The following is a 19,239-nucleotide window of genomic DNA, read 5'->3' as shown; positions in this document are numbered from 1 at the left end:
AAAGGCAGACACTTAACCAACTGAGCCACACAAGTACCCTGAGCTTATTTATTTTAAATTGTCAGAATATCAAATGATTCTCCATGGAGGTTAAATTTACAAATTACACTGAGCAGCAAGCTCATGGTAGCATATTTTCACATGTTCTGGTGAACTTAGTTTTTGCCAGTCTAACAGGTGAAAAATTATATCTTATATTTCTCTTATGAGTAGAGTTAGAACATCTTATATTTGAGTCATTTTAAATTTTTTCTTTGTGAAAATTCATGTGCTTTCTCCATTTTTCCATTGGATCATGGGTTTTTTTCCTTAGTTATTTGTAGGAACTCTTTCTATATTAGACTAATTCCTTTTTCCGTGGGATGAATTACTTCCTTTAATCTTCAGTCTAATATGTAAGGACTGCTATTGCCTCCATTTTACTAACAATGCAGGTCTGGAAAGATTAATTTGCTTTACTTCACATAGATTATAACAAGCAGTCAGGGTTGCACTACAGGCAGTTTGACTCACTGTTTTACCCACTGTTCTACTTCTCAGTACATTGTAACAAATGAATAGCACATGTTCTGAACAGAGGGAAATTCCTCAACTGTTATCATTTCTGCTAGGAATAATAGGCAATGAAGATAATATAATCTTTATTATATTTAATATATTTGTTGAATATAATCAATAAAATAAGTCTATTTGGTTTTTAAGAGAAACACACTGATGTTTAAAATGGAAGACACAACGTGCTCTCAGAAGTTGAAAAGTTGTAGCAATTGGACAAATGCTTTAAAAATATAAAAACAAAGTAAAAAAAACATAAAAACAAAAGTATAAAAACAAATTAAACCAGCATTTCTAAACTAGGCATTTGAAATAGGACTGGGATATAGCTAAAGCTTTGACAACTGAAAGACAATAAAAGTAGGAGTTTGAAGATGAGAACCGGAAGTGGGGAATGGCCTGAACCAAGGCCAGAATCAGTAGGAACTATGTGATAGTGAGTAATGGGAGGGAAGAGTGCTAAGTTAAGGTCATTACCTAGAAAACCTTGAATATCAAGTTAAGTTTTTGGGAACATGACAGGTTTTTGAACAGGAAAATAATATGATTCCCTCTACTTTAGAAGAATCATCAGTCTGGGGCTGTTCAGATCTTAAGACAGTGAAAGAGATTTAAGAAGTCAGGCACAAGCAGTGGACAGCTTTATCAAAAGCTAAGGAATTAGATTGATTTTAGAAGCCAGAATGTAAGACATTAATGATAATTGGGTAATTCTTCTTTAATTTTTACACAGTAACTTATTACATCTCACAGAATCTTGAATTGGAAAGCTTCTACCAAGGCACTATTAAATTTCCTTTTTGTGGGCACCTGGGTAACTCAGTTGATTAAGCGTCTGCCAGGGTACTGAGATCAAGTCCTGCATTGGGCTCCCTGCTTAGTAGTGAGCCTCCTTCTTCCTCTCCTGCTCTCCCTGCTTATGTGCTCTCTCTCTCAAATAAATAAAATCTTTAAAAATAATAAAAATAAATTTCCTTTTTGTATATTTTTTAAAACAAAACAAAACCGATTATTTTGCACAGTACCCTCATGAAAAGACACTGCATTAGACCAGAAGACTTGAAGATGTAGTTCGGGGACTCTCATTTTCTTCTCACAACTATGCTTCAACATCAATGCCTTTGATACTGTCTCCTGACCTATCTTAGCCTTATTGGTAATGCTGCTACTACACTGTGTTGACTTTTTTCCCCTTCAGTCTGCCTCCTTACTTAGAGGAAGTTTTAAATGGCTTGGGTGCTGTTTATTATGGCACCTTTTCCTCTTCCCTCAGTGGGGGTCTTCCTCTATTCCTGCTGCCCTCTGTAACCATAGCAACTGGCAGATGTACTAGAGGGAGCTGTGTTCAGCTTAGGGCCAAATAGGAGGAGGGAAGCCAGGCAAGAACAGTTTTATTGGGCAGTTAGTTCCTTGCTTATTTCAGAGAAGGGCTGCAAGAAGATTCTTAAAACCCTGGGACTGTCTCCTCATTGATGAATTCTGTTCAATTCTAGTACTATGCTAAGTACTGGTACTAAGTATGCTTGGTACTGGTCTTTCCAGCCTGTGTGTGAGATCTTAACAGGGGTTATGCAGGAACCCTCCTGTGGAAGCAGTTTGCAGTTTATGGTGCCTGTGTACCTGATACACATCTGAGATTGTAAACATTCAGTGTTGTGTGCATGTGTATAAAGGCCATGTTTTGTGTTAAATAATTCTGATTTTCTTTTTAAGGGAATATTGGGGTTTTATGTCTAAACTTCATCATATTTTCTATTTTCAGTTTTCTTTTCCTAAATATTTGTTTACTATTTTTAAATATCACTAACCGGGCGCCTGGTGGCTCAGATGGTTAAGCGTCTGCCTTGGGCTCAGGTCATGATCCTAGGGTCCTGGGATCGAGTCCTGCGTCGGGTCGGGCTCCCTGCTAGGCAGGGAGCCTGCTTCTCCCTCTGCCTCTCTCTCTCTCTCTGACTCTCATGAATAAATAAATAAAACATTTTAAAAAATTAAAAAATAAATATCACTAATCATTTTGATTGGTAATCCATGTATATAGTACAACATTCAAGAGGTAGAAAAGAGTATATTGTGGTTATAAAATAAGTCTTTCTTATCTCCACTTCCCTATTTCCCTCTCCAGAGGAGAATTCCTCATGTATATTTCCAGAGATATGTTATGCTCGGGTGTGTATGTATCTTTTTTTTCCCCAAGGGGCAGTCTCTTTACCTCATTTTTTTTTTCTCCCACTTCACAGTATATCTTGGCAGTTGTTCTGTACAGGTCAAAGAGAGCTGCCTCATTCTTTTAAGTGGCTGAGAGGGATTTTAGAAAGCACCTGATCTAAGTTACTCGTTTTTTATTTCTTTTTATAATTTTTTTTTAAGATTTTATTTATTTATTTGTCAGAGAGAGAGCAAGCGAGCACAGGCAGAGGGAGAGCCACCCAGGCATCCCTAAGTTACTCATTTTTTAAAGGAAAAATTGAAATCCTGGGGCGCCTGGGTGGCTCAGTTGGTTAAGCAACTGCCTTCGGCTCAGGTCATGATCCCGGAGTCCTGGGATCGAGTCCCGCATCGGGCTCACTGCTCAGCGGGGGGTCTGCTTCTCCCTCTGACCCTCCTCCCTCTCATGCTCTCTGTCTCCCATTCTCTCTCTCGCAAATAAATAAAATCTTAAAAAAAAAAAAATTGAAATCCTTAAGATGTTAAGTAACTGGGTTTCTGTTTTGTAGTGACTAGCTCTTCACTGATGTGTAGTTGACTTTTTTTTTTTTTTTTTTGGATAGGTTTTGTTTATTAAAGCAGGCTAGGTTCGGAGCGCCTGGGTGGCTCAGTTGGTTAAGCATCTGCTTTCGGCTCAGGTTGTGATCCTAGGGTCCTGGGATCCAGCCCCTCATTGGGCTCCCTGTTCAGCCGGGAGCCTGCTTCTCCCTCTGCCCCCGGCCCCACTTATGTTCTCTCTCTCTCTCAAATAAATAATAAAATCTTTTTTTTAAAAAAAATAAAGCGGGTTAGGTTCACAGCAAAATTGATTGGAAGATACAGAGAATTCCCCCTAATCCCTCACATGCATAGCCTCCCTCATTATCAACATCCCCTACCAGAGTGGTCCATTTGTTACAGTTGACAAACCTGCACTGACAAGCCATTAAGCCTCGAAGCCCATAGTTTACAGTTTGCTATCGGTGTAGTACATTTTATGGGTTTTAACAAATGTATAGTGAGGGGTACCTCGGTGGCTTAGTCAGTTAAGCGTCCAACTCTTGGTTTCAGCTCAGGTCATGATCTTAGGGTCATGAGATTGATCCCTGCATTTGGCTCCACACTCAGCGGGGAAACTCAGCAGGGAACCTGCTTCCCCTCTCCCTCTCCCTCTGCCCCTCCCCCTGCTTCCTCTCTCTCTCTCTCTCTCAAATAAATCAATAAATCTTAAAAAAAAAAAACAACCCAAATGTATAATGATGTGTATCCAACATTATAGTATCATACTGAGTAGTTTCAGTGCCGTAAAAATTCTCTGTGCTCTGCCTCCAAAAGGCAAAAGTTTGCCTTTTCCAGAATGTCATGTAGTTGGAATCATACAGTATGTAGCCTTTTCAGATTGGCTTTTTTCACTTAATAATTTGCATTTAAGTTCCTGTCTGTGTCTTTTCATGGTGTGACATCTCATTTCTTTTTAGCACTTAATAATGCTCCGTTATCTGGATGTATCACAGTTTATATATATACTTAGCTACTGAAGGACATTATGGCTGTTTCCAAGTTTTGTCAATTATCTCTGGAGCTGCTCTAAACATCCATGTATAAGTTTTTGTGTGGACATAAATTTTCAACTCCTTTGAGTAAATACCAGGGAATGTGATTGCTGGGTTGTACAGTAAAAGTATGTTTAGTTCTATAATAAACTGCCAAATTGTCTTCCAAAGTGGCTGTACCATTTTGCATTGCTACCAGCAGTGAATGAGAGTTCCTGTTGCTCCACATCCTCCTCATCAGCATTCGATGTTGTCAGTGTTTAGGATTTTGGCCTTTCTATTAGGTGTATAGTGGTATCTCATTTTAATTTGCATTTCTCTGATGACAAGGATGTGGAGCATATGCCTCATGTGCCATCTGTACATCTTTTTTATTAGGACTTTGGCCAGTTCTTTAATTGGTTTGTTTGTTTTCTTATTGTTGAGTTTTAAGAATTCTTTGTATATTTTGGATAACAATCCTTTATCTGATGTCTTTTGCAAATATTTTCTCCTACTCCGTGGCTTGTCTTTTCATTCTCTTGACACACGGTGCGGTTTTTGTTTTGTTTTGGTTTTTTTAAAGTAATCTCTACCCCCAACATGGGGCTCCAACTCACGATCCCAAGATCAAGAGTCACATGCTCTACCAACTCAGCCCACCAGGCTCCCATGAGACATGGATTTTTAAAAAATATTTTTTACTCAGACCTTTTATTTTTTTACTTGGGTCTTGGTCCATCTTTGGGTTTATGGTTTTTACCATTCTTACACTTTAGATGTTTACATGTTTAGATGTTTCTGGAAATGCTTTATTTACATAGGTGGCAGAATGATTCTTAGAGTCATTTTCAGCATCCATACTTCTGACAATACCTCTGTGACATTTGATAAGGTAGAGTCCAACCATTTCAGTATACTTTCTTTGTACTGCATGTTTTATTTAAGTGGTTTGAGATACTAAATTTAAATTTTTCTTCTCTTTGTAAAGACACACCTTTTAATGTTAGGCTTTTAAATCCGCTGTTCAGATTATAAGACCATTGTTCTCTCTTCACTTTCAACTGCTGTGTCTAGCTCTTTCTTTTACGTAGTTTTTTTTTTTAATCTCTTATGTTTGAAGATGGGCTCTTTCCCCTTAACCCCTAATGTGTTGCTTTTTAAAGTGGAACACCAGAGGCCTTCATTTCTTGAGTGCTTGACAATTATAATTTATTTCCTTTTCTCGTGCACAAATGCATTACCACAGGGAGTTCCATAATTTAAATCTATTGATGTGAGACTACATGATATACCATTTGGCCCATGCAATAAAGAGAAGCAACATCTTTTTTTATGTAATCATGTTTGTGTAAATTATGTTATGCATTGGTTAGGTGAGTTATGATCAGTAATGTGTTTGTTATTACATGTGGTGATAAGGATGCTGTGAGGGAATTTTTGTATTTCTTTTCTCTTTTTCTTCTCGATCCTTAAACATATATACTAATCTTAGCACTGTAGCCATGTAGCAATCCTGTTAGATAAAAACAACTATTTATTTTTGCTGGTGCAATGCAAGGAGCTCAAACATGTTTTGTTTCTTATATATATATATATATGTCATGTTAACGTGTGTGTGTGTGTAATTTTATATGTAGACCCTTTGCAGCCATTTGCTCGAGGATGTGGTTTAATGAATTCAGTTGGTATAGATGGAACACACCAAAAGTCTGAAGCAGAAGATCAAAACTAGCTTTAACCATTTGGTTTCAGAATAACTAGTCAAGAAACCTTCTTCTTATGGGTCTTTATGTGGGTATAGATCTTCAGGATCAGCGGATTTCTCCTGATCCTCAGTGGAACAGTAGAGTGCACTGGGGAAATTTGAGGGGCTTTTAATCATCTTGGATAAAAACAAAGAAGTCTGTTATTGTTACTTTGTCTCTCATTGTAGGGCATTTGTGGTTAACTTAGTTTAACCCCCAAGTCCCTGTTGGTGTATCCATTTACTAAGCTGAAAGATGGAAAGATGGGCACTAGAAGACAGAGTTGCTTCTGATTCATCTCTCTGATATTAAATGTACACTAGTGGTTAGACACACCAATTAATTTTTAAAGGCTTCCAGGGAAAGATAGCCATTCTTCAGTTCTCTTGCTTGGATGAATTGAGTTAAAATAATGTCTTCAGTTATAAGGAGAGATCTATAATTCTTTGCTCTCTTAAATCATTCATATACACATCACCAACCACCACCACCACCACCAAAAAGCTATCTTTTTTTCCTCTTAGAGATGAAGATGACATCAATGATGTGACTTCCATGGCAGGGGTCAACCTCAGTGAAGAAAATGCCTGCATCTTAGCAACAAACTCTGAATTGGTTGGCACACTTGTTCAGTCATGTAAAGATGAACCATTTCTTTTCATTGGAGCTCTGCAAAAGAGAATATTAGACATTGGTAAGTGCAGACTTAAGATTATTGACCTAAGGGCGCCTGGGTGGCTCAGTTGGTTAAGCGACTGCCTTCGGCTCAGGTCATGATCCTGGAGTCCCTGGATCGAGTCCCGCATCGGGCTCCCTGCTCGGCAGGGAGTCTGCTTCTCCCTCTGGCCCTCCCCCCCTCATGTGCTCTCTCTCATTCTCTCTCTCTCAAATAAATAAATAAAAAAATCTTAAAAAAAAAAAAAAAAAAAAAGATTATTGACCTAAGAGGACTGTCTGTTCCAGGGAAAGTGTTATCAAAAGAGACAGTGTGGGTTGGTTTTCCTGGAACTCAGGCTTAAATAAGGCTCTGGAAATAATCAGGATTTCATGGGTGTTATAGAAAGAAGTATTTCATTTTAAAAACTATTAATATAACTTAAATCATAACCTATGGTTTCTGGTTTAGATAATAGAAGTTAATATTTTACTTTTATTTCTTAGTGGGAGAAATATGTGTATATTTTTACTTTACGTGAATTTGTACATATGATGTACTGTTTTTTTTTTCCTGTCCTGTTCCTTTCTTGGTTGGACTAGGCACATATGTATACAAATGCATGCATACATTACAAGTTCATGTTTATGAAATCTAGAAAATTCCAAGTATTGTGAAACATAGAAATAGAGACTAAGTCCCTTTTTTCTTCTCTCATCCCTGAAATTCAAACTCGTCTTTACCCTAAAAGAACTAAATTAAAATACTAGGTTTCTCCCTAGGTCCACTGAGTAGTTATTAGGTGGCTGCCTAGTGTGTGTAGAAGGAAATGGAAGAGAATGTTCCAGTTTTGTTCTGGAGCCACACAGCTTTTTTCTTGTTGTTTAATACCAAACTTGCAGAAACATGAAAGACTACATTCTCCCCACACTGACTGAAAAATAAGACAGTTTGGAGAGAGATTATTGCATGTGAGTTATCTCATTTCATGTGTCCTAACCCTGGGACTTCTTGGAGTACCTTCTTCATTGCCCATATCAAATTTGGGAGGTTAATACTAGTGACCTTTGAGTATACTTTAGTAAGGATCTTTGTATTTTATATTGAAGCCCTAACACAAAAATGTGAAGGTTTCTGATTTCTGATATACGCCCATAGTATTTTTAAGTACTACAAAGTACATTACTATTACATAGTTTAAATCTAGTTCACAAAATAATAAAGAAATGTTTGAGCTCCTACTATATACTCTACAAATTCCATTTTTTTCATTTCTAACATAACTTGGGTATCTTTTTTTTTTTTTTTTTTTAAGATTTATTAGAGAGTGCAAGTGCATGAGTGGGGAGAGGGACAGAGAGAGAGAGAGAATCTCAAGCAGACTCTGCCCTGAGTCCAGCAGTGGGGCTCGAGATCATGACCTGAGACAAAATCAGTTGTCAGACACTCAACTGACTGAACCACCCAGGAGCCCCTCTGTTATCTTTCTTTTATTATGAAAAACTAGAATTTATAAGCGGTTCAAAAGGATAGCAATTCAGAAGAGCTGATGGTAAAATGTTTGCTTGTGTTCTGTTTGACTTTTCCCCCCACCTCCCTCCTCACTCCTTTTTCTTTTTCCTTCCCTCTTTTTCTTACTCTCTTACAGTCTCTTTTTGCGTATGTATTGTGTACTGTACAGGAGCCAGTTCCTTAATTTTGGAACAAGCATGATACTTTCCTGTGATGGCTTGGGAAGCTTACTGGTATTGACTCCATGTAACCCTGTAATTATCTAGACTTTTGGTAGAGAAGAAGTAGATACTTAGCTTTATCAGTTCCCACCCCCTCCACCCGACAAATTTTATTTCTAGCTTGACTTACACTTTGAGTATATGATAGGAAAGTTTTTAGCATTGAAAGAACAATTTGATCATTTAGGACAGGGATGGGCAGTTTTTTTCTGCAAAGGGCCAGATAGTAAATATTTGCCACTTTGTGGTCATGTGGTTTGTGTCACTACTGCTCAACTCTATTACATTGCAAGAGCAGCCATAGAGAATACATAAGCAAATAGGCAAGACTGTATTCCCATCAGACTTTATACAAAAAGAGATCGAATTTAGTTTGCCACCCTCTGCTTTCAAGGAGAATTCTGGGAGTAACTATTTGGTATTTTCAGTTCTTAATAATTAAGCACAAACTTGTCATTTAATATCATGGAAAATTACAAAACAACTTCTGAAATACCTAAGCTTTTTTAAAAACAATAAAACTATAGAGTGAGTGTAGTTATATATTTCTAGGAATGTTTTCCATGTATAGTAAAGTTCCATCTTTACAGAACAGCTCAGAACCAGGACTATTCCTTAATCACAGAAATTTTAAATCAACCCAAAGAATTTTGGGGGGATTTTTCTACTTGAATACTGTTAGGAGAGTTAACATTCCAGTGTTCTTCCTTTTTTCCTAATTACCTAAACTAAATTACACAGACATTCTATAAAATCACGTAACAAGCTTAAAAGCACCAACCAGATTTTTTTCATCAGTTTTGTCAACTTAGAGTGTTTTGTTTAAAAGTGGGAATTTTGGGGGGCGCCTTGGTGATGCAGTCAGTTAAGCACCCAACTCCTGATTTAGGCTCAGTTCATGATCTCAGGGTCATGGGATCAGGCCCCGTGTTGGGCTCCACGCTCAGCAAGAAGTCTGCTTCAGATTCTCTCTCTCCTTCCCCCTCTGCCATTCCCTCTCCCCTCTCTCTCAAAGAAAGAAAGAAAGAATCTAAAGAAAAAAGGGTGGGAATTTTTCTTACAGTATTTTAACTTGGTAACTTTGTCCATGTTTTATTATCAGTGTAGTGAAGATATTAGAACATTTGATCACGAAACCCTGGAATTGTTTGCAAATCCCTACCCTTGTTTATTTCTAATATTTTTAAAATATGGATTTTTTTCCCTACATAGGATAAACTATTTTATAAATACATATGAAATTATTTTCAAAGTTTCTCTCCAAAACACTACATATTTTTAAATGTGCATTTTCTTTCCTTTAAGCATGAACTGACAGGTCATCCCCTATCTCTTCCCCATGTTTAGTTGTAATTTTAATCATTGGATGGTTTTGAAATTATGTCCTTATATAGAAGGCCTTCACTATTTATGTATGCTAACAATTTTAGTAGAGAAGATTTGACTTTGTAGTGTTTTTTCCTTGCTTAAATCTAAAATTGATGATGAATTCAGTTTTGCTAGACAGTAATGAATTATATTTTGAAGGTTTAGCTTAGGAGAAGCTAAATAATTTTATATCTTCTTCCTGTCTGGTTTACTATAGCCTGCATTTTGGACCTTGGGAGCTTCTTTGGAGGTTCTAGTAGGGGAATGCAGCTACTTGCATACCCCTGACCAAAGAATGGCCTTTCTCTATCTAGGAAGATAATTCTTTTCAAAGGAGCACGTAGCTTTGAGAGGGATGCACAAGGAACAGTGAGAGAGGAAGGGGACTGCGCCTTGGCAGCCAGATCAACTGAATCCGCCCTGGTGATCAGTGGTGTGACAGATGTCACAGCCAGATAGCCCTCATATCCTATAGCTTACACTTTGAAGTTTAGCATTTATTATGGAATAATGTCAAAGAATGTATTTAAGATTTGTTGGCTTTTAATTAAAACTTATTTTTGCTATACTGATTCATAATTTGGTGAGTATATATGTTTTAGATGAGAGTGCAAAAGCAAACTGTTATGTATGTTAAAAATAAACACAATAGCACTATTAAAAGCTCATTTAAATTAGACTACACAATTGGCTATATCTTTAGATTTAGGTCTCTCTTGATACAGGTTGGTTTCACTGAGCTGAGGAATTACTATGTAAATACTGATAAGGTCTTTTATAAATGAGCTTCTGCCTTTGGGTATGTGGTCCAAGTTGTTTTCCTGAATCTTTCTTCCTAGTTAGCCAAAAGAAGAATAGAAGTTTGGTTTATTTATGGAAGGAGATACATTGAAAGAGAAGGTATTCAAATGGATGGATGAAATGATAAGGCTTTGAACCCATTTCAGCTTGTAAATTAATTACCAGGTCAACTTATCAGAACATGAGTTAGTGCAAAAGAAGCATGATTGGTAATGGACAAAAGAAGTGTAGGTATGTCTTGTAGATAAGGCAGTAACAGAGACCCACAATCTGAATTCATTGAAATAAATGTCATAAATTGTTAACGGTGTCAAACAGCGAAATGTAATTTTCTATTTTTTTAATTACTAAAATTAACAGAATATGGCACTAATTTCTGCAGTTACCATTTTCCTCCCTGAACACTAGACTTGATTTGTGTTCTTATTAACTTTGTCCTATAAATGACCTTGCAAGGAGAATGATTCTAGGGGCTAAGTGAAACAATGTCTATATTTTCTGAGGCTTCAGGCTAGGTTTTATTAATGTAATGTCTAAGATCTTTGAAGTTGTGACTTTACCAGGAAAATCATAATCTCCAAACCTTTATTCATAATGGGTATGACTTCCAGGGGGAACAGAATACCTGCTGTGCTAATTATTTCAATTATCAGCCACTACTAAAACACGTAATGGATTTTCTCTGCTTCTACAGGTAAAAAGCATGACATTACAGAACTTAACTCTGATGCTGTGAACTTGATCTCCCATGCAACACAGGAGCGATTACGAGGCCTTCTAGAAAAACTGACTACAATTGCTCAGCATCGAATGACAACTTACAAGGTAAAGAAAATCATTAAAGAAGTACAAATTCTTCTCTTTCCTCTTTGTCATGTTAAAGATAGTATTTTGGTATGGATTCATATTTTAAGTATATGTTTAAAGGAAATGGTCGAGAGGCATAGTTCATATTGGTAGACAAAAGTTTAATTCCTAATTTGCCTGATTTACATATGCTTACATGACAAAATTAACATAGAGTTTAAAATTGTATCCGAAGCTTCTGTGTCAATGTAGATTGGGATATGCATCTGTTCTGCCTGAGACATCTCCTACAGCTTTTGATTGGCAAGGAGAATATATCTTCAGTGCTCTGTGCTCTGTTAACACTGTTGTTCCTTTTAATAAGTTAAATAATTGTATTGAGTGCGAATGCTGGTGCCACTGCTTTTTAAACAAATTAAATGGAACGATAGCCTGTCCTGTCTCTACTGGTAGGAACCAAATTACTTGCCATCATCAAGATGAAAGCACTTGATTTATTTGTATTATGGTTTTGGTGGAGAGCGAATTTATTGGGATGAGAGATGAAAAATAAAAAAGATAACCTTTTCCTCCATACCAAGAAGTGTTGATAGCTAGATTTTGTGCAACGTGGTATGTGGGTAACCTTATGAGGTTTTGAGTTTGTGAGAATGGTCAGTGTCACAATGTCCTAGCCATAAGTTAAAAGGAACTCAGAGAAATAGCAGCTACCACATCACTGGTAAGTTCCCTGAAGGAATCATTCTATTTTCTGTACTTTCTGCTTTATTTAGAACTTTGGAAGAACTATTTATAATTGCTGAGGTCCTCACTTGTATAAATTTTTGTGAGAATTTGCAAGACCGACTTAAAAATAAGTGATCATCAGGAGAAAAGGCTGTGGGGAAAAAAAAGCAGTATCAGTTATTTCTTTTTGTGTGTTTTCAGAATTAGTCCATTTCTTCTAGGTCCTATTTTGTTAGCATACAATTGTTTATAGTGTTGTCTTACAAACCTTTTTATTTCTGTAAGTTCAGCAGTAATGACCCCACTTTCATTTTTTATTTTAGTTCATTTAAGTATAAAGCAGGTTACTGATTTGAGATCTTCCTTTTTTAATGTAGACATTTACTGCTATAAATTTCCCTCTGAGCACTGCTTTCGCTGCATTCTGTAAGTTTAGGTACATTGTGTTTTTGTTTTCATTTACTTCTAAGTAGTTTCTAATTTCCTTTGAGATTTCTTTGACCCATTGGTTATTTGAAAGTATGTTTAGTTTCCACATATTTGTGAAATTTCCAGTTTCTCTTTTATTGTTGATTTCTAGCTTCATTCCATATGGGCAAAGGAGATTCTTTATGTGATTCAATCAATTTAAATTTATGTAGACTTGTTTTGTGGCCTAACATATGATCACTCTTAGAGAACGTTCGATGTGCACTTGAGCAGAACATGTATTCTCCTATGTTGGGTGGAATGTTCATAAAAGTCTGGTGGATCTATTTGGGTTTTAAAGTTAAGTCTTCTATTTCCTTCTTGATCTTCTGTCTAGGTATTCTTCTTATTGAAAGGGAGGTATTGAAGACTTCAACTGTTACTGTAGAACCATATTTCTCTTTTTAGTTCTGTCAGTGTTCGCTTCATACATTTGGGGGCTCTGTTGTCTGTTATGTATATCTTCTTGATGAATTGACTCTTTTGTCAATATATCATGTCCTGTTTATCTCTTTTTTTAAAAGATTTATTTGTCTGAGAGAGAGAGAGAGAGGGTGACATTGGAGTGGGGCAAGACAGAGGAAGGGGAGAGGGAGAGAAACAATCTCAAGCAGACTCCCCACTTAGTGCAGAGCCCACCACAGGGCTCTATCCCACAACCGAGATAATGACCTGAGCGGAAATCAAGAGTCAGACACTCAACTGACTGAGCCACCCAGGCCCCCTTGTTTATCTTTATCTCTTTTAACAATTTTTGACTTAAAGTTTATTTAACCTGATACTAGTGTAGCCATCTCTGCTTTTTTTGGTTATTACTTGCATGAAATTTTTTTTCCATCCTTTCACTTCGAGTCTATTCATGCATGTCCTTTCATCCAAACTCAATCTCTTACAGACAGCTTGTAGTCTATCATGTTCTTTATGCATTCTTTTAGTCTCTACCTTTTGATTGGGTAGTTTATTCCATTTACATGTAAAGTGATTACTGATAAGGAAGAACTTGTGCTACTTCACTATTTTCTGTATGCTTTGTAGCTTTTTTTTTTTGTCCCTTGTTTCCGTTATTACTGCCTTTTTGGATTGATTTTTGTTGTTGTTATATACTATTTTGATCCCCTTCTCATTTCCTTTTGTGTATACTTTTTTAGATATTTTATTGGTGGTTATCTTGGGGATTACAATTAACATCCTAAATTTGTAATAATCTAGTTTGACTTGATAATCAGTTTTCCTTCAATATTGGGATGTGGGGAAAATTTTCTTCCTTTTTGGCTTTTTACTGTAACATCTTAGCAAATTTTTCAAACCTGGATTCTCTCCTATTCCCACCTCAATTATATATTTTCAGAGATACATGAGTGCACTTTTATTTACAATAGGCAGTTTCTGTATATAATGTAACTGTACAGTTTAGTGTGGAATAGAATTTTTCCAAGTGGTGTTTACTGTTCTGAGTGTCCTCCAAATCTCTCTTGTGTGTTCCAGCTTTCAGATGGAGTTCTTCTGTTGTATATCAATAGCATATGTTCTAAGGATTTAGTTGCCATAGGCAAAATGGATAATATCTACCCCACGTGGAACCTCAGTAACTTAGCTTAAAGCTAACACTTCCTTAACCTTTTGTTGTATACACTGCCTATCCTGATTGATTTTCCCCAGCCTGCCTTTCCCCACACTCATTCCTTAATACAGTTAATGCCACTGTCTGAATTTGTAGTTACATTATTATTCTTCTTTAAACAGAAGTAATAATCATTTAGTTATATTTGGATCTAGTTCAAAATTATACTTATTTTGTAGACTTCGATATTTTAGTAATCATTGTGTCACAGATTTAGCCCTGTCCTTATATTTCAGTTCATCCCTGATAGGACTTTTTTTTATCTGTACAGTGTGGGAAATTTTGTCCCACGGATTTCAAAAAAGTGAGCTTATTTTTATTAAAAGCAAAATTCCACCATCTCTTTGCATTTGACATCCATCTGCTTTTGATAATCTTTCACATGTTTATATATAATTATCTAATTAATCATAGTCCATAAACAGATTTAAGTAAAGAAGTAGAAAGTGACACATGCAATACAAAGCTTTTGATCTTTTTGCCAGGTGTTTTCCCACTGAAGGTATATTATAGTCTTCTGCACACCAGTGACTGTGGAGAAGCTTCAGTGTTTCTTTTCTTTAAATTTATTTATTTTTGAGAGAGAGAGAGAGAGTACGCATGCGCAAGCTGTTGGGGGGCAGGGATAAAGAGAGAGAGAGAAGCCTCAAGCAGACTCCCCACTGAGCAAGGAGCCTTTTGTGGGGCTTGATCCCAGGGCCCTGAGATCATGACCTGAGCCGAAATCGAGAGTTGGATGCTCAACCGACTGAGCCACCCAGGTGCCCTTCAGTGTTTTCTAGTTGAAAGGGGCTGTAGTGCTTTCTTTAGATGGAATTTGCTTGATTTGCTCTGTTATCATTTGGTCTGAGTCCTTATATTTTTATTGTTAAACCACCCTATTTAGGGGCACCTGGGTGGCTTAGTCGGTTGAGCGTCTACCTTCGCTCAGGTCATGATCCCAGGGTCCTGGGATCAAGCCCCACATCAGGCTCCCTGTTCAGCGGGCCGTCTGCTGCTCCCTCTGCCCCTTCCCCTGCTTGTTTGCTCTCTCTCTCTCTAGCTTGCTCTCTCTCAAATAAATAAATAAAATCTTAAAAAAAAACCCAAAAAACCCACCCTATTTAGTGTTCATAAAGACTTCAGTTAGGCCAGCTTGGTAGACAGGAAGCAATGTTTTAAGATTGGGGTTACTCTTGTTTAAATAAGGTTGGGGAATTAGTAGGAATAGGGGAGGCACTCATTTGTTTAGCATCTGTAAGAATAAAGGAAGGATGCATTAAGCCAGAGGCAGTTGTATCCAAGTTGGGAGAAGGAGAAGGGATCTTAGCACAGGGATGGTATTGGGTTAAATTTTAGAAAGTCTGTGCCCCTTTTTAATTTAGTGTTTGTTGTCCTTTTAAAATTAAATTCTGTCAGTAAACTATCTCCAGAGTATCTGAGCACAAACATGGTAAAGATGAAGTATTTAAGAAACCACTGGTTATTATGTTTATGCCTCATGGTTGGCCTATAATGTATTCCATATTCTATCTTGTATTATTTAACTTTAAAAGCATTTGAGAATTCGTTTTGTATTAAACATGAATTAAAATAAGTAGCACTAATACATCCTTGTTCGTTATACTATGTAATACTCTTTTGATCTAGTTAAATACCAACAATAAAAATTTAATTTAGAAAGAATCTTGGGCATATGAAATCTCTTGGTCCCAGTTAATTGAATCAACCATAAGCATGGGATAAAACAAAGATGGGATTGGTGCTATACCTATGATTTCTAAGCCAGGACCTGACTGTTGGACTAAATGTTTAAAAACATTCAGTTTTCCTATTATACAGTCTCCCCCAATCTTCATCCCATAGCTTAAATGTCTGAATTACTGAGATGACTATAGATGGCAGGATGTCTTAAATGCTGATTGGGAAGATTGCCCACCACTGCAAACCACCCCCCACCCCCCACCCCCCACCGTCTTATGTGTATTAGGAGAGATAGGTGATCATATCAGATGAAGAAAATTACAAAATATTTAGATTGGAAAGCACTGTCTTACACTCTAGAATATCAGAGTAAATGAAACTAAATTTTATCATTTTATGGAGCAAATTAAGACATAATTATACTTCTCTGTTACAGCTCTCATTTATAAATTGTATACTTAATTTCTTTGACTATAGTTTCTGCCCAAGTTCATAGCTTAAAGGAATCCTCAAAACAAGTTTTAGGATTTTAAATGTTTGCCATTTTATCTCATGTTGCATTTTGATTGAAAATGTACTCACTTGCCAAGGTTAGACCAATCCAGCAGTGGAAACAAGGGTGATAACTTTCATCTTTGGTGTATTTTTTAGTGAAGTGATTGGTTTTTTGTTTTGTCTTTCACAAGCCTAAGATTTAATTAATTATACTAAGGTCTGCAGAGATGGACAATAATTTAGCTAAAAAGATTTAGATTATAGGTACATGTTATACTCTCTTGCTTTCTACTTCCTATTCTTAGGATTTGCTTGGCTTCTCTTTATCCCCTCTGAATGAGGCCTACTAGGAAAGCTCTGAAATTTAAATGCTTAATTACCTCTCAACTTTTAAGGATGACTAAGTTTCTTTTTTGTTGTTTGTATTATCAGAAATATAAATATTACATCCTGAAAATTTAGCTCCCTATGTATGTTAGTATTGTCGTTAGCTGATTTATAAGACCTAATGTAGAATGTTTTGCCTAGGACCATCGTAAGACTTTCTTTTTTCTTTTTTTCCAGGCAAGTGAAAATTACATCCTGTCTAGTGATACCAGATCACAGCTCAAATTTCTCGAAAAGCTAGATCAATTGGAGAAGCAGAGAAAGGATTTAGAAGAAAGAGAAATGTTACTTAGGGTAGCCAAGGTAAGAGCCTACGTGATTTATGATTGAACATGACCTGGCAAGGTTAGAATTGGCTTTATTGTTAGCCAACTGTCTTGTTTTTGCTAGGCTTTCAGATTTCTCTGAAGGATTTCTTTAAATGAAATTACTAATAAAATCTCTCATAAGCAGAATGGTGTGGTACAGTGACTTTCAGTTAATTATTTTAATCAGATACAATCTTTTGTCTCCTCATTCTCAGTTCCTATGTGCCTAGGATCATACCTACCACCCCCAAGTAAAAACTGTTTGTTTAAAGATTTATTTATTTGAGGTGGGGGCGGTGAGGGAGCAGAGAGAGAGGGAGAGAGAATTTCAAGCAGACTCCCCGCTGAGTGCAGACCGCCAGGCGGGGCTTGATCCCAAGACCCTGAGATCATGATCTGAGCTGAAATCAAGAGTCTGGGCACTTAACTGACTGGGCACGCCCCAAGTAAAAATGTTTTTAAAAATATTCAACGTCTTTTTAGGGATATAATTTGATATGTGCCAAGTTAAATTAGAGAGAGAAAAGTTTGGAAATTTATGGGTAAAATTAGGATTAATTAGGATTATATGGAACAAAATATAGGATGGGCAGAAATGGGTTAGAGAATAAAAGAACAGGTAAGAAGATATTTATCTTATATATAAATATATTTTCTTTCTTCTTTACTGAAACATTTTCCTGAACTATAGTGTCAGAAGGGGTGAAAGCTAGTTGCACTGTGGTTTGCCTTTTGTTGCTTCACATTTCTCCATAGGCATAGGTCCTTTGCGAGTAGTCATAAATGTTGGGCACTAGACCGATTTTTTTGTTTTAAACACCTTAGTTTTAATTTGTAGTGTTATTGGGGCGCCTGGTGGCTCAGTCGTTGAGCGTCTGCCTTCAGCTCAGGTCATGACCCCGGGGTCCTGGAATCGAGCCTCGGGTCGGGCTCCCTGCTCGGCAGGAAGCCCTGCTTCTCCCTCTCGCGCTCCCCCTGCTGTGTTCCTGCTCTCGCTGTCTCTCTCTCTTTCAAATAAATGAATAAAATCTTTAAAAAAAAAAAAATTTGTAGTGTTATTGGCAGCCTCCCCTTTTAGAGTATTTTGTATACTAATCACTTTTTAAAAAAATTAATTTAATTTGAAGTACTTCATACTTACAGGAAGATTGTCAGAACTATATAAAGAATCCTCATCTCCTTTTCTCAGATGCCCCCATTTTTAACATTTTCTCCATCTCTGCATTTACACACACACACACCCCCTTATCATCATTATTATTATTCTCTTTCATCCCTTTGTTCTCCTTTGTTTCTTTCAATTCAGAGGGTTTTTTGTATATTTACAATATTTACAGTTGTGCAACTATCATCTCTAATTAGCCTTTCTCTGAAGCTTACTTTCAAAACAGGACATTCTGCTGTATAACCCTACCAAGTCAGGGTGTGAATAATATAACACTGCCATGTAATCCACAGACCCCATTCAGATTTCACCAACTGTCTCAGCCCGGTCTCTTTTTCCTTCTTGGTCTATTGTCCCATTCAACAATGTGTGTTTCATTCAACTGTCATCTCTTTTCAGATTCCTTTAGTCAGATTTTTTACTTTCTCTTTCATGTCTTTGACAGGTTTTAAGAGTACAGGCCTTACTATCTATAGGGTGACTGATAATTCCTGGGTTCATCTGATATTTCCTCATGACTTAGGTAATGAATTTGTGGCAGGAATAATACATTCTTCTCAGCTGATCCTATCAAAAGGCAACCTTGATCACCCAGCTGTGTAGGTGCCTTCCAGTTCTCTCCATTTCAAATTTGCCATTTTCCCTTTTGTAATCAGTTAGTTTTTCATAGGAAGGTATTTCAAGATAATACCAATATTCCCTTCCTCACCAAACCTCCATGTATCAACTTCAGTGCCCATAGATGATATCTACCTAAGTCAGCCACCTCTATGATGAACACTACTCATAAATATAAAATGGTAATTTTTTAATTCTCATCATCTTCTACATTTATTAGCATTGTATGTGGAAGAGCTTTCCTTTCTCTTTTATTCATTTATTCATGTATTCATTGGTATCAAAATGGGCTTTGGATTTCTATTTGATTCAGTAGGTTATTAATCCATTACTATCATTATTTATTTTGATGCTCAAATTCCTCCTGAGTAGGAGACCCTTCCAA

The 19,239-nt window shown here is 36.7% G+C and overlaps 1 protein-coding gene across 2 annotated transcripts in view; it reads left to right on the top strand.

Moving 5' to 3' along the window:
- Positions 1 to 19,239, top strand: part of TAF4B (TATA-box binding protein associated factor 4b) — a 126,961-nt gene that overhangs the window by 58,784 nt on the left and 48,938 nt on the right. The window contains exons 10-12 of one of the 2 annotated variants that reach the window (XM_034996188.1): positions 6,544 to 6,713; positions 11,271 to 11,401; positions 16,941 to 17,066. In XM_034996188.1, coding sequence (XP_034852079.1) covers positions 6,544 to 6,713; positions 11,271 to 11,401; positions 16,941 to 17,066 — 427 coding nt within the window. Of the gene's footprint in view, positions 1 to 6,543; positions 6,731 to 6,951; positions 7,945 to 11,270; positions 11,402 to 16,940; positions 17,067 to 19,239 lie in introns of those variants that run through there. The other variant, XM_034996189.1, reaches the window with a different exon arrangement.

Source organism: Mirounga leonina, unplaced genomic scaffold (assembly GCF_011800145.1).
Source record: "Mirounga leonina isolate KUSES-001 unplaced genomic scaffold, KU_Mleo_1.0 Mir_93, whole genome shotgun sequence".
In the NCBI taxonomy this organism is placed as follows: Eukaryota; Metazoa; Chordata; class Mammalia; order Carnivora; family Phocidae; genus Mirounga; species Mirounga leonina.
Note: the sequence above shows the minus strand (reverse complement) of the source record. Positions and strands in the feature narration are given on the sequence as shown.